The 15,356-nt window shown below is 41.5% G+C and overlaps 1 protein-coding gene across 1 annotated transcript; it reads left to right on the forward strand.

Moving 5' to 3' along the window:
- The first annotated feature begins 8,044 nt into the window (after positions 1–8,044).
- LOC120701452 (putative MO25-like protein At5g47540) lies at positions 8,045–14,158 on the forward strand. The gene is made up of 11 exons (XM_039985488.1): positions 8,045–8,228; positions 10,359–10,526; positions 10,682–10,800; positions 11,055–11,129; positions 12,544–12,637; positions 12,872–12,931; positions 13,265–13,333; positions 13,519–13,617; positions 13,774–13,818; positions 13,917–14,019; positions 14,100–14,158. The coding sequence occupies exons 1-11, from the start codon at positions 8,073–8,075 to the stop codon at positions 14,156–14,158; spliced, it is 1,047 nt and encodes a 348-aa protein (XP_039841422.1). The 5' UTR covers positions 8,045–8,072.
- The last annotated feature ends 1,198 nt before the right edge of the window (positions 14,159–15,356 follow it).

Raw genomic sequence — 15,356 nt, forward strand, 5'->3', positions numbered from 1 at the left:
CTTGCCCTTACCCTTCTTATCTCCAGCCATCTGTGATAGAGATTCGATAGAAGATAATAGAGTGAGACAAGGATTTATGAATATACGAGATATGTTCTAGAGATGAGAAGTCCTTAAGCACAGCATAGAACGATCTGAGCCTAAGAGTAAACATCTAGTGGATAACAACTCACTAACACACTGATGAGATTCATCAAGTCAAAATCGAAAGTGTGTGTGTGCAAGGATATTATATACAAACATGTGTGAAAGATGATGAATCGAAGGAACTACACATGCCAAGAAGTGTAAAGACCATACCCTTGCGGATCAGAGAAGGAACCTCAAAAAAATCGATGAGAATCTCTTTGAGGCAAAATGTCGAACGCCTTGAGGGCACACGAGCCAAAAGGTGGAGGAGTGAGGGCAGAGCACAGCGCGGCTCCGGCGTGGATGTGGCTCGCGCGGAGTGGATCAGGAGTGCATGGAGGAGGCCGTTGGCGTCGGCGAGCGGCGGCGCAGGTTGTTGGTGGCGGCGCGCGGGTGCAGGGCGCAGTGCAGGCACGAGCGTGGAGCACGGGCGCGGTAGTGTAGAGCTTCTGTGGCAGCGGCGGCGTGGAATGGCAGCACAGGGCGTGAAGCGTGGGCGCAGGCTCGGAGCGGTGGCGTACGGGCGGCGGCACGGCGAGCGGATCAAGATGCGGAAGCGGCAGTTCGTTAGAGAGAAGAAAGAAGGCCTGTGAAACTGACGTGCCGGGCCCGTGGGTGGGATTAGGGAAACTGAGTGCGTGGGCCCACAAACCCTAGGTGACACCGGAAGAACCGATGGTGCAGAGAATTGAGAATCGGTGTAACCATCGGAGTAAGGTTGACTAGATTTGAACGATTTTGAAACTGGTCAACAGAGGGCCATTGGAAGATCTGCTACTGGGGCATCGGCGCATCCGATGTTCATCGGTGCATTGGCCGGAGGATTGTCCAGAGACATTGCAGGGGCCAGAGATGCTTTGCATAAGCACTGGAAGAACCGCAAGGAAGAGTCGGTTCTTCCGCCAACTACCGGATGCACCGGTGGCCGTCGGTGTAAACGCCGGTATTTGATCCAGAGAAGGTTGCAGAAACCATGCCTACTAAGACTTAAGCACCGGTTGAACCGATGCAGGGGAAAACAAGGCGGCGGTTTAACCGGTGGTTAAGAAAATTTTCTGCTGAACTACAAACTCTACTTCTGATTCAAATATCCAAAACCAAAGCCATAAACACTCAACTTGGACCATTTACGAGGGACAACCTCACCCCTCAAACACTCATACTTATGGTGCTCGCAAGCTTTTACATAAACATAGGCAAATTAAGATCCAAGCGAGGTTCAAACACAAAAACCAATTGTATGAGTCACTTTGCCTATGAACTTCGAGATTGAAACTTATTTTTCGATAGGACGTGGCTCAATAGGCATGAAAGCGCAACATTGATCTTATCACCCTTGTAGAGTTGATATATCATATTTAGCCTGAATATCTTTCTCGAAGTGTGATTTGCTCCCTTGTGATGCTACTAGCGTGATGCAATGCCAATGCAAAGCAAGAAATTAAACATGGATGCATTCTATATGACAAGCACAATGCATTGCAAGAAATGAAATCTATCTTGTCAAGTTTGAACCCTTGGCAAGCTTCTTCATGATGAACCATTCTTCATGCCATGAGCGAAACCAAGACTACCGGCTCATGCAAGACCCATATTCATCACTATCTTGACAAGGTTAGACAAGCCCCTAGTATATGTACATATGAAATGCAACTATATGACAAGCCAATTACATGACGTTAGAAGCATCTAGAATGTTAAGCTCACTTCGGAACCTACAAAAGGTGCTCTCATCTAGAGGTTTTGTGAAGATATCCGCCAATTGATCTTCGGAACAAACACCACAAAGTAGTATATCATTCCTTGCCACATGATCTCTTAGAAAGTGATGGCGAATATCTATGTGCTTGGTGCGAGAGTGTTGAACCGGGTTTTTAGCAATTTTAACGGCACTTTCGTTATCACAAAGGAGTGGGATCCTATCTAATACTACACCATAGTCCAAGAGGCTTTGCTTCATGTAGAGGATTTGAGCACAACAAGCCCCGGCGGCAATGTATTCCGCCTCCGCGGTTGCCAAGGCCACGGAATTTTGTTTCTTTGACGACCAAGAGACTAAGGAACGCCCTAGCAAGTGGCACCCACCCTGATGTACTCTTGCGATCCACACGACATCCGGCAAAGTCCGAATCCGAGTATCCCAAGAGTGTAAAACTAGCGCCTTTGGGGTACCACAAGCCTATGCTAGGCGTATGCTTGAGATATCTAAGGATCCGCTTAACGGCACTAAGGTGTGATTCCTTAGGATTAGCTTGAAAGCGGGCACACATGCATATGCTAAACATGATATCGGGCCTAGATGCGGTTAGGTAAAGAAGTGACCAAATCATAGAACGATAAAGAGTTTGGTCAACCGATTTACCTCCCACATCCAAGTCAAGATGTCCATTAGTTGGCATTGGAGTCTTGATCGGCTTGCAATCATCCATCTTAAATTTCTTGAGAATATCCTTTGTATACTTTTCTTGATGGATGAATGTCCCTTCCTTCAATTGCTTGATTTGAAAACCAAGGAAGAAATTGAGCTCACCGATCATGCACATCTCGAATTACCTAGCCATCATTTCTCCAAATTCTTTGCAAACAATGGTGTTAGTTGAACCAAAAATGATATCATCAACATAGATTTGACATACGAATAGCTCTTCATTGATGATTCTTGTGAATAGAGTTGTATCCACCCTCCCGATCTTGAAGCTCTTGTTGAGGAGGAAGTCAAGAAGGCAATCATACCAAGCCCTTGGCGCTTGGTTGAGCCCATAGAGGCACCTTGTGCAACCTATAAACATGATTAGGATATCTAGGATCCTCAAACCCAGGAGGTTATTCAACAAACACCAACTCATTTATAAAGCCATTTAAGAACGCACTCTTCACATCCATTTGAAAGAGTTTCATGTTATGATGTGAAGCGTACACTAAAAGGATACGAATGGCTTCAAGTCTTGCAATGGGGGCAAATGTTTCATCCAAAATCCAACGCTTCAACTTGTGCAAAGCCCTTTGCCACAAGTCTTGCCTTGTTGCGAACCACCACACCATGCTCATCTTGTTTGTTGCGGAAGACCCACTTAGTACCAATGACATTCTTTTCTTGAGGACGTTCTTCAAGAACCCAAACTTCATTGTGGGTGAAGTTGTTGAGCTCTTCTTGCATGGCCATCACCCAATCCGGGTCCTCAAGAGCCTCATCTATATTTGTGGGTTCCAAGCAAGCAACAAATGAGTAATGTTCACAAAAAGAGGCATATTGACATCTACGAGTTCTTACTCCACCGGAGGGGTCACCCATGACCAAGTCAATGGGATGATTCCTTAAAGTTCTTGTGAGCCTCTCTTGTGATTGAGACGATGAATCTTCTAGTAGTTCGACATCTTGGGCTTGAGCTTGGGCTTGTTCACTTGTGATGTGTGTGTCATCAAATGAAAGTTGTTCTTCAACCACTTGTTCATCTTGGGTGTCATGAGGAGGATGTGAAGCGCCATCTTCTTCATCGGATGACTCATAATGGTGATGTGATGGTGTACTCTTCTCTTCAACCTTGGAGTCATCCTTGGAAGTGGATTCAACTTGAGTGGATGAACTTGGTAGCTCCTCAACTTCCTCCTTTGGCTTGACTTGCCCAGTGGCTATGTTATTTATGACTTCTCTTAGTGGTTCATCACCTACATCATCACAAGAAAATTCTTCCCCTTGGGAGCCATTAGTCTCATCAAACTCCACATCACAAGTTTCTTTAATCATGCGTGTGGCATTATTGAATACTCGATATGCTTTGGAGTTTGATGAATAACCAACAAGAAAACCAACATCACATCTACTTTCAAATTTACCTAGGTGCTTCCTTTTCTTGTAGATGTAGCATTTGCAACCGAAGACCCGGAAGTATGAGATGTTGGGCTTCCTCCCAATGAGAAGTTCATAGGGCGTCTTCTTCAAGAAGCGGTGAAGATAGACCCGGTTGGATGCATGACATGCGGTATTGATGGCTTCCGCCCAAAATCTTTGTGAGATGCCATAATCATCTAACATTGCTCTTGAAAGAGTGATCAAGGTCCTATTCTTCCTCTCCACCACTCCATTTTGTTGGGGTGTGTAAGTTGATAAGAATTCATGCTTGATGCCAATGTCATTGCAAAACTCTTCAACTTGAGTGTTTCTAAACTCTGTGCCATTGTCACTCCGGACCTTCACAACACTTGACTCAAATTAATTTTGAGCTTGCTTGACAAAGGTCTTGAAGATCCCCATAGTCTTGGTCTTGTCCTCTAAAAAGAAAGTTCAAGTATATCTAGAGTAATCATCAACAATTACAAAACAATAGAGATTACCGCCAAGACTTTTGTAGATGGTTGGCCCAAAGAGATCCATGTGTAGTAGCTCCAAGCTTCTTGATGTTGACAAATAAGCCTTCATGGGACGTGATGATGCAAATTACTTCCCGGCTTGACATGCACTACACAATTTATTTTTGTCAAATGTAACATCTTTGACACCAACCACCATACCTCGTTTGAAGGCCTTCTTGAGTTGGCTCATGCCAATATGAGCAATGCGGCGATGCCAAAGCCAACCCATGGAGTTCTTGGAGAAGAGACATGTTGCCAAGCTTGTATCATTAGATGAGAAATCATTAAGGTAAATGTTACCATGTCGAAATCCTTTGAATATTAAGCTCTTGTCCTCCTTACTTGTCACTACAACCTCACTATCACTAAAGGCGCATATTAGTCCTAAATCACAAAGTTGAGCAATAGATAACAAATTGAAACTAACCGACTCAACAAGCAACACATTAGAGATAGAAAGATCCTTGGTATGCTACCTTACCCAAACCTACCAGTTTTCCTTTTGAGTTATCACCAAAGGTGACATGTTCATGATCGCCCACATCTTCATCTAGTGAGGTGAACATCTTTACATAGCCGGTATCAAGCACCCAATGCTTTCCACCAGCTTTGTAGTTCACCTACACACAAATGAATCACTTTTGAGGTTTGGGAACCCAAGAAAGTTTGAGTCCTTTGACATGAGTTACTAAAGCTTTAGGAACCCATAGTTGGTGTGGTAGCTTTCCCTTCATTTGAGTGCCAATGAACTTTGCCTCAACCTTGCCACTTTTAAGCTTGCTTAACAAGAATGATGTTCATTGAATTGAGACTTGTAGTTAGGAGGCAAGGTAGGAGGTGGGTGAGTAGGAATTGGACACTCCCTTGTATGATGCCCGGTGATGCGACAATGTTGGCAAAATGAGCCAACTTCCTTGTTGAAGCATGCCTTGAGCTCTGGCGACTTGGGACAATTTTCCGGAGGCTTGGGAAATGATCCAAGTCCATTTGTCCCAAAGTGCCTTGCATTCTGGATGAGAATCTCCTTATGCAAGTATTCTCCCCTTGTCACATTGAACATGCACTTGGTCATGCTTTCAAGTTCCTCCTCAAGTTGTTTCTCCCTATCATGGTTAGTCTTTGAACAAGAAGGAGAAGTATGATGACAAGTAGTAGGGTGAGGCAACTCCACAAGATCATCACAAGAAGTAGATACATTGACTTTGATGACTTCTTTTTGAGTTTCTTTTAGTTCTTCATCCAAAGCATCAAAGGCAAGGTCAAGTTCTTGATATTTCCTATTCAAGTTGGCATAATCAAGCTTAAGCTTCTTGTTGCATGAAGTAAGTGACTTATTAAGCACAACTACTTCCTCATGTTTAACATTCAATTCATTGTGCTTAGGAAGTAACTTGTTATGCTCCTCTCTAAGTTGCTTGCTAGAAACAATACATGTATCATGAGTTTCTACTACCTCATTGTGTCTAATAAGCAACTCATTATTTGAGGCCCTAAACTTAGCATATTCATTTTCAAGAACTTTGTATTTAGATTTGTACTTCTTGATCACTTGTTGGTACTCATCTAGGATGGTTTGCACTTCATTAGGAGATAAATCATGTTCACTTTCATCACTAGAGGAGTTGTCATCATCGCTCACCTTAGAGTTACCTCTTGCCATGAGACACATGGGTGGTGGAGGTAGAGGTGGCTCATCATCACCATCATCATGTGTGGCAATCCCCACTAACTTCTTCTTGGATTCATGATCACTTGAATCATCACTTGAGGATTCCCCATCGGTGATCCACTCACCAAGAAAAGCCTTGTTATCTTCTTTTCTCTTGAAAGACCTTTTCTTATTGAAGTCCTTCTTCTCATGACTTTTCTTTGAGTGTTTGTTTTGATTGTCATCATCATCTTGCTTCTTGTTGAGCTTTGAGGGTTCGGGACAATCATAAGAGAGATGCCCATATTTGCCACAATTGTAGCACATTTTCTTGGCATTGTCATTGCTTCTTCAGGTACAGAATTTGTTCTTCTTTGGATCATAGTTGTACCCTTTCTTGTTCAATCTTGACATCATCTTGGAGGTCTTCCTCATGAGAAGTGCAAGCTCAACATCACCATCCTCATCACTTGAATCTTCACTAGCTTCATCATCACTAGAGCTTGGTGAGGGAGCCTTGCACTTGTTCTTTTTCTTTAAATTGTGATCACTTTTAGCTTTAAGGACAAGATCCTTCTTGGCATTTGGGGGATCAACTTCACCCATGAGAAACATCTCATGAGACCGAATTTTTCCAATGACCTCACCAACTTTAACGTGTTGCAAGATCCTTCTCATAAACCAATGCGGTGATAATATTGTACTTGGGCTTGTGTAGAGAATGTAGGACCTTCCGGATGATGTCACTAGTAGACAAAGGAGAAATTTCAAGAGCATTAATGTTCTCAACAAGTACATTCAATCTAGCATACATTTGTTCAACTAACTCGTTGGGGAACATTTTGAAATCATTGAGTTTTTCCTTAAGCACTTGATACTTCTCCTCACGAAGCCTTGTAGACCCAACATGAATGGTCTCAAGCTCTTTCCAAATTTCGTGAGTAGTTTTCTTGCTATGCACTCGAGCAAATATCTCCTCACTAAGAGTATCAAACAAAGCATTCCTAGCTCTAGCATGATATTTGATTTAGTCTTCATTCCAAGCACCAACAATAGGTTTCTCGGTGACCTCCCAACAGATGGTATGAAGAGCTTCAAAGTAACCCGCCATGCGAGCTTTCCAATAGCTATAATTTCTCCCATCTAGCTTGGGTGGTCCACTACTCCCTGGGGCCATCTCTAGGATTTTAAGCCTATCAAAGAGAGCCTATGATCTGATACCAATTGAAAGGATCGAGGCCCAAAAAAGGGGGAGGGGTTGAATTGGGACTTTTTCAAATTTCTAACTTGTCATTGACCTAGACTAGTATTGCTCAATCTATAAATTTGAAACCTATTCACTAGAGTACACTAACAAAGAATCCTTAGGTAGGAAAACATACTAACATGATCATCTTGCCAAGGGAGAAACACACTAGCAAGTACAAGTTCTATTCAAGAGATTAAACTAACATGCAATTGTCCTAGTCAAACAAACAAGCGAAGGAAGTCAAAGCATGGGAAAAAGGTAGACGGTAACAAATATAATATTAAAGCACATGCTATTCAATGGCCACATATGAACATGTGCATGCAAAATTATATGAAAAAACAAACCAGATATAGGATGATGATAAAAATAGAATCAAACAAACCCAAAAAAATAGCCAGGTAGTCAAATTTCCCTCCCCTCACCCCTAATTTTGGTTTGATCCTTGACAAGGTGCGGATGTGATAAAAAAAAGGTAAGCGCAGAGCATGCATACATGGATAGGTGAAGAATTAAAAGAAATCAGAAAACTACTGTGGATCATAGGCATGGAGAAGGTCTGGTGGGGCTGACATCGCCTTTGGCGAGGGCCTCACCGGAGACCAAAATCGAAGAAGGGAAGTTTAATTCAAGTAGATGATGGGGTGCCTGTGGCCTTGTGCAGCTGCCACCATTGTCACAACTACAGCAGCGGCGATGGGGAGTGGGTCAGGAAGGAGGGGATGGTGGCTGTTCCGATCAAAGGTGAGGTGCCCAGTGGAGGTGGTGTGTCATTCAAGGGACCTGCTTAGTTATGTTTTGCAAGACCGAGAGGCTCACAGCAACAATCGTGACCCCAAGCGTGAACAAAAAGTGGTATGGCATTTCATCGGTTGTTCCTATGTCTCTCTTTTCTGTTCAATCAAATTTTCTCCTAAACAAGTCCTAGAAGGGGCTGAAATGTTACCTTTCTATATGAACATTTTAGTGTGTGGCGTAGGTTTCATTGCTTTATTGAGTTCTAGGTATTCTGTTCAGTGTAATTCTATCTTTCCTCTTTGTATGTGTTTGTTTGCCTGGGCTCGCTTGTCCAAGAGGCACATTTTCATGCGATTTTTCATGACAATGGAGAAATTGCAATTGTTTCTTGTTATCCTGTTGTTTCATCTGCTAACTGAAACACCATCTACTTTGAGATTAAATATATGATCTTTACATATGTTCAAACAAGTAATCATGAAATCAATAAGAGTGGGGGTGATCAAATACTCAATCAGTGTTTTAGATTTGTAATACGAATAAATGACAAGTCGAGCCCCAAGATTTGATATTACTATGGAAACAATTTGCCATTGTTTTATTTCAAAATGATAGTCTTATTTCCAAATCTGAAAATTTCGAAATTGTTATTCTTATTTGAGCCTATCCCCAACTATTGCCTCTTGGGCCTAACACCTATTAACTGCTTAGTAGTGAATTCATACCTTGGGAAACGACGCAATGTTTCAACTCATGCGCCTATGGATGAAAACTAGCCGTACGCATAGGAGGGACATTAAAGACAATTTATTTTCACGAGGTTTAAGCATTAAGGATCGCCCTTTTCACTAGGTAAATAACAAAGGAATAAGTTGGATTGATAAGCAACATTTTTTTATCTTAGTCATTATGCTCATCCCAAATAAGATTATCATCTGTGAAGGGAATTATTCAGTTGCTATGTAGCACAGACACAACAGACTGACGTGTTGTTCGACACCATGTTCGATACCGACACGCCATCGACATGTACCGAAGAGTATTGGTAGATTAGACTATAAAAATAAACATCTTTAATTGACGATACTCCATGGACACGGCGTCGTCACGTCGATGCATTCCCAAGCGGTTGAGAGAAGGGAGGTGGCACGGCCTGAGCTGGAAGGCGGGCGGCCACAGCCCAACCAGGAGAGCTGTAGTTGTTAGCTAGATCTGGCACGGGGACGACAGGAGGGATGTTGTCCGACGTTGCGCATGGGCAGCTGACGGCAGGAGGCATCCGTTGCTTGGTTGGAGATGGCCGACGCATGGCAGAGGGAGTGGGAGATGGTCGAGTGGAGTGCCATCGATTAGATGGAGTGAGGTGGCGGCCATGGAGGAAGGAGTGGAGTTGGAGCAGTTGAGGAATCGGTCGTGTGGAGCAGATGTGGTTTCGTGTGCGTGAGTAAAATGAGGTCCAAGCTCTAGTGGGCTGCAAGTTGGAAGGAGGGAGGGATTGGGCTCGACCTTGGGCTGGACCATTCCACTCTCTCTTTTAAGAGCATCTCCAGCAGACTAATTATCTCTGATATCCTATATATTTTATCTCTCCATTACCAATAATACTTTTTACAATTTTGGTAGCAATTGTTGTAGAAGATTACTCAAAGGATAGGGTGGAGGGAGAAACCTCCTACATTTGAGGGAGAGGGAGGTGTGTTTTGGCGATTGCCAAATTTTTTTTGGTATTGGCGATGAGATTGGTAGTCTGCTGGAGCACCTCCCATTATCTATTATCTAAAGGGCAGATTTCTGGTATTGGGGAGAGGGATATGTAGTCTGCTAGAGATGCTCTAACTTCCTATTTTCACTTTTTTTTCTATTTGTTGTATGTTTGCTGTACCTGAATGATTTGTTGTGTTGTGAGTATATATATGTTGCCGTGTCGCTGTGTCATTATTTTTTGGAAAAGTGCGAACCCCATATTGAACATGTATCATGTCCGTCACGCATGTCGGAATCAGTGCAATGTAGATCACTTGGGATGGTGGATTTTTCTTGTCCCAATTAACAACTTTTTCTTGCATGATTGAAAGCTGTAAGCAATTTGTTTCAGTGTGTTACATCATAAATGATATGTAATTCCTTGGACAAAAAGTATATGTTTGTTTGATTGTTCTACTTACACGTATTTTGTAAGACCATATATTATTAAAACTTGAAGCCACACCTTATGCTTTAAATTGTAGTTGCATTGCCCTGCAGATGACAGATCTAAGAAAAAGCATAAGGGAGATGAAGTGCATTCTATATGGCAATGGTGATGCAGATCCTGTCACTGAAGCTTGCACAAATTTGACCAAGGAATTCTTCAAAGACAATACCAACACCCTGCGTCTACTAATTGTTTGCATTCCCTATTTGGACTTAGAAGTATGTCAAGGAATTCCTTGTTTATCGTTGCTGAATAACTTGCTTATTACTTTGTACCCAATTTGATCAATGCATAATAGCATGACATATCTCTGCAGCTATTTATCATCATACACACGAATTTAGATGATATTCCTATTCTTTTGCTAGTGTAGACTCAAAAGGATGTTACTCAAGTTATTGCAAACTTACAAAGGCAAAAGGTAGATTCGAGGATTATTGCATCTGATTACCTAGAAGCTAACAAAGACCTTTTGGACATTCTAATCTTTGGGTAAGCAGTTAGTTAGCCAGTTAGTACATAGATATATTTATTCCAAACTTTCTTCATGTTTCATACCCTCGTTGCAAGTTGTTTTTGTGAACTTACACTAAATTGTGCGCTATATTTGATAAACAATCAAGGACCCCAATTATATATTCCATTTCAGAATATGATATTTCGACATACCTTTGGCATTGTATGCTTATTCATTATTTGGAATTAGCAAAATAATTCTTATAACATTTCCACCTATATGTATGTAGATATGAAAACATGGAGATTGCAATACATTATAGCACGATTTTAAGGGACTGCATACGCCACCAAGTTGTTGCTCGGTATTACCCTCATTTTCCAATGTTCACTCATTGAAAATTAAATAGAGAGAACAGTCCCTACAAGCTTATTTACCAAAATCATCTTATTTCAATGTGGCTAAAATATTGAAGATATTATTATAACATTCTACATATTATTTTAGTACCATTATCTATTCTATTTATCCAAAACATCATCATTTTCATTCATGAATACTCTCTGTGAACGGAGGCCCGACCGAGTGGTCAGGTGCTCTCAGTAGCACCCCTTGCATGTCGGCTGGGGTTCGAACCCCTTTGGGGCGGACTTTATGGTGGTGCAGTGCATTTCTTACGGGCAAACAGAAATCCATCGCCTGTCTCACGCCAAAGCACAGGGTATGTGGCCGGCTCACTCACAGAGTTGCGGTGCCGCTGCCTAAGGATAGGACAGGGGTTCGGGGGTTTTCTCGACCTGTGTGAGAAAGTCCTTCTACCTTAAGCATAAAGCCTTCGGGGTGGTCTATCCCCGGCGGGTTGAGTTTTTTTTTATGAATACGTCCACTACTACAGAAATGATTTGTAGCAACGCTCGATTTTTTTTCAGGGGCGGGTTCAAATGTACCCCACTCTTACAAAAGGAGTGGGGTACTGTAGCAGACTACCCGCCGCTAGAAACAAATCTTTAGGGGCGGGTAATGCTACCACCTGCCCCTAAAGATGTAATTTCCAGGGGGCAGCTCATGCGATCAGCCACCCCTGAAAATGAGCCCCATTTTCAGGGGTGGGTGATGCTATCAGCCGCCCCTGAAAATGATTTCTAGGGGTGACTAATAAGGCCACCCGCCCCTGAAAATGCCCATAAATATCTGGGCGCAGCCTTCCTCCTCCTCCCGACATCATACTGTGTTCTCGGGGGAGGTGTTGTCCAAAAGTACAAGAATTCAAAAATAGGGGAGGGAGGGTTTTAAACTTGATTTCCTTGGAGTTGGAGGCTCTAGGAGGTAAGTAAATGCTAATTCTATGTTTTTTCTAAGCTTTTGGGTTAATTTGAAGGCTTAAATTGTGCTCTCACATCTCTAGCTAGATCTAGATCTCCATTGGGTGGATTTGCCATTTAAGCCATGATTTGCCTTAAATTTTTGGATAAAGTTATGCTACATTAGTTAGAGAACATAATTATGTAATTATTTTGGCCCAATCTTAATGTTTTAGCCTCTTTTCTAAAAAACAAATTACTAGATATATAGAGGGGCTGATGCCTTGATCCGCACCTGAAAATGCACTAGAAAACTCGATTTGTAGCTGCGCAAGATAGGGGCGGGTATCGCGCCCGCCCCTACAAATGCTCTTTTACCCGCCCCTAAAAACGTTTTCTGTAGTAGTGGTGTCTACTTGATAGGTGTAGATTATTCTTATTTAATGAAGTCTAACTTAGAGTTTTTAATATTTCTAGGTATGTATTAGACTCAGAACACATGAAGAAGTTCTTTGATTACATACAGCTTCCTGACTTCAATATAGCATCAGATGCTTTCAGGACTTACAAGGTGACTATATGGTGTACATGTCAAGTAGAAAAAGGCGACAAGTTTGCAAAGTAAATTCATATAATGCATCTAGCATTTGTCTATTTATCTTGTTCTGCATTTTCAATTTTGGAAATTTACTGCTGTAAAACAGATTAACACGTCCCTATAGAAATAGAATACAGTAGACTCAAAGATCAAATATTGCTATGATGCTTAAGTGATACCAATTGGTCTCTGTTTAAATTGCAACAGGAACTATTGACAAGGCATAAATCAAGCGCTGCTGAGTTCTTTTCCAGGAATTATGATTGGGTAAATATTTCTAGCTGATCGCTTTAATATGCAGCATTAACTCAAGACACGTGTATAACAATGAGACATCCATAACTAGTAATTTGCATATTTGAAGCCCTCTCAGCGATATGGGCACAACAATAGTAGTCCATGCATCATTAATATTAAATTAAAGAGTTAACAACTTGATGAGCTAAACCACTGTGTTGTTTTTTGGGATTGACACTGCACGTATGGAATTGTATTCAGTTATTAGCATAATGATTCTTTGAAACATTGTAAGGCCTTCTCTATACAATAAGTTATATAATTATGGACCTTCATCATTTCTAATTGACGTCCATGTATCAGTTCTTTTCAGAATTTAACTCAAAATTGCTATCATCTCCCAACTATATCATCCGAAGGCAAGCTACTCAAGTATGTCGTTTCTCTGCTTTTATCAATTTGCATTGTCAATTTTTGCTTATTTTTTAGCTTGTTAAATATAAAGTATTAGCAACCCTTGGAGTGGACTTTTAGTTATGCTCTCATCCACAACACTTAATTTCTAGATGATTGTTTGTATTAGTTGATTTGTTCTATGCACATTTTACATCTTTCAGCTTCTGGGAGGCATTCTTTTGGATAAGTCAAACACCCCAGTGATGATTTGCTATGTTAGTTCAAAGGAGAACCTCATAATTCTAATGAACCTTCTAAGGGTAAGATGTCGTTTCTTCATCGTAAGTGTTTATTCTTTTGTTGTGTGTTAACTGCGTGTGCTACATCCCTTATGTGTGTTCTCCAGCTAGAAATGTTAATGTATGGAAATATGTTTACGCTGTGCTCTGATTTGCATTTTCTACACTATCAACCAGGAACAAAGCAAGGCTATTCAAGTCGAGGCTTTTCATGTCTTCAAAGTATAGCATCCATGCATCAACCATCTTTCCAGAAACATCGTAACTTTATATTTCTTCAATTAGAGAAGTAACTAAAGATCTGTTTGCCTGCAAACCAGCTGTTTGCCGCCAATCAAGACAAGCCACCTGAGATTGTCAGCATACTGTCAGCCAACAAAAGCAAGCTTATTAGGTTTTTAGGAGACTTCTCTCTAGATAAAGGTAAAATTATACTATAATTATTTCAATAGTCACAATTTAATAAGTTATTCTCCTAAGATAAATTTCTCATGTTTTACTAGAGGACCAACAATTTGAGGTCGACAAAGCTAAGGTCGTTGCAGAGATCTCGATGCTATAACTGAAGAATTGGACATGCATATGTTGTCTGTTTTTGTTGGTGTCACAAACTAAATTAATACAAAGTTGTTTCTTCCATGCACATTTTGAGCCACAAGGAATATGATATGCCGCATGCATCTTCTCCTATGAAGTTAAGAGTAAATTCCACTAACTAATTAATGTCAATTTAAAAGAATTAGAAAAGATACATCATATTCAGAAACATAGAAATTCAGCACAAACATTTTGATTAGATAATCAATGTGGAATCTCTTAGTTTGGGTGTATATGATATATAAGACCCACCTTGTTCTTTGGCAATCGACGCTTGATTCATGATCTAGTTACTTCCAACCCCACAAGCAATATATAGGGTGTGTTTGGTTGAGCTGTGATTTTTGAAAAAATACATGTGGGTTGTAGAGAAGTTGTTGTGACCGACGGCCATTTGGTTGGGCAGCTGTGGCTCTTGAGAAAACTGTTCACTCAACTCAACTCTCTTCCCTTCACTCAACTATCTTCCCCTCTTACCGATGAACGGGCCCCACTTGTCAGCATCTCCATCTCCCTCCTGAGCACACGGTGGAGAACATCGCCGGGATCTTGGGGCGGCATTGGCAGCCAGCGGAGCAGGCCTTGGGGTCATAGCTGTGCAGGCTCGCACTGGCGATGCCTGCACCCATGGCGGTTCGCGCATGGCACAGCTTGCCCTCGGTGGACTCCACCACAGCTTTTGGCTATGGGTTGTAGCCAATTCCTTTGGTTAGCTTTTGGCTTTTGGGAGGCAAAAAGGCACAGCCAAAAGCCAAACCAAACAGATCATATATATTTTTTTATAAAGCTCCTCCAGAAGCTCCAAATTGGTGAATTACACGATCCGTGTTGTTTGCAAAGAAATAAGTTTGCTCGTTGCCAAGAATTATGATCTGTTTGGTTTGGCTTTTTGCCAAGAATTATAAGTTTGCCAAAATTGTCTTGGCAATGAGCAAATTTTTGATATATGCATATGGGTGGAGAAGATCCAAGACATTTCTTTCCTGACAAGATCTGAAGTGCCATTTAGCGGGGGAGACTTCCGATAGAACAAGCACCCCCGAAAGGTATTATAAAGTAGTCGATACATGATGAATAGCGAGTACTTTTATCTCTCATAATCTCGTTAATCCAGGACTTATTATGCAGATTAATCCAGATAATTATCGGAGTAGGCCTCCACT

This window comes from Panicum virgatum, chromosome 3K (assembly GCF_016808335.1).
Source record: "Panicum virgatum strain AP13 chromosome 3K, P.virgatum_v5, whole genome shotgun sequence".
NCBI lineage: Eukaryota > Viridiplantae > Streptophyta > Magnoliopsida > Poales > Poaceae > Panicum > Panicum virgatum.

Bases quoted from the DNA above. Each gene is read 5' to 3' on its own strand.
- LOC120701452 (XM_039985488.1), top strand. From the start codon at position 8,073: ATGGGGAGTGGGTCAGGAAGGAGGGGATGGTGGCTGTTCCGATCAAAG. The intron at 13,618-13,773 runs GTAAGATGTCGT...ACTATCAACCAG, and splicing joins TTCTAATGAACCTTCTAAGG to GAACAAAGCAAGGCTATTCA. The intron at 14,020-14,099 runs GTAAAATTATAC...ATGTTTTACTAG, and splicing joins AGACTTCTCTCTAGATAAAG to AGGACCAACAATTTGAGGTC.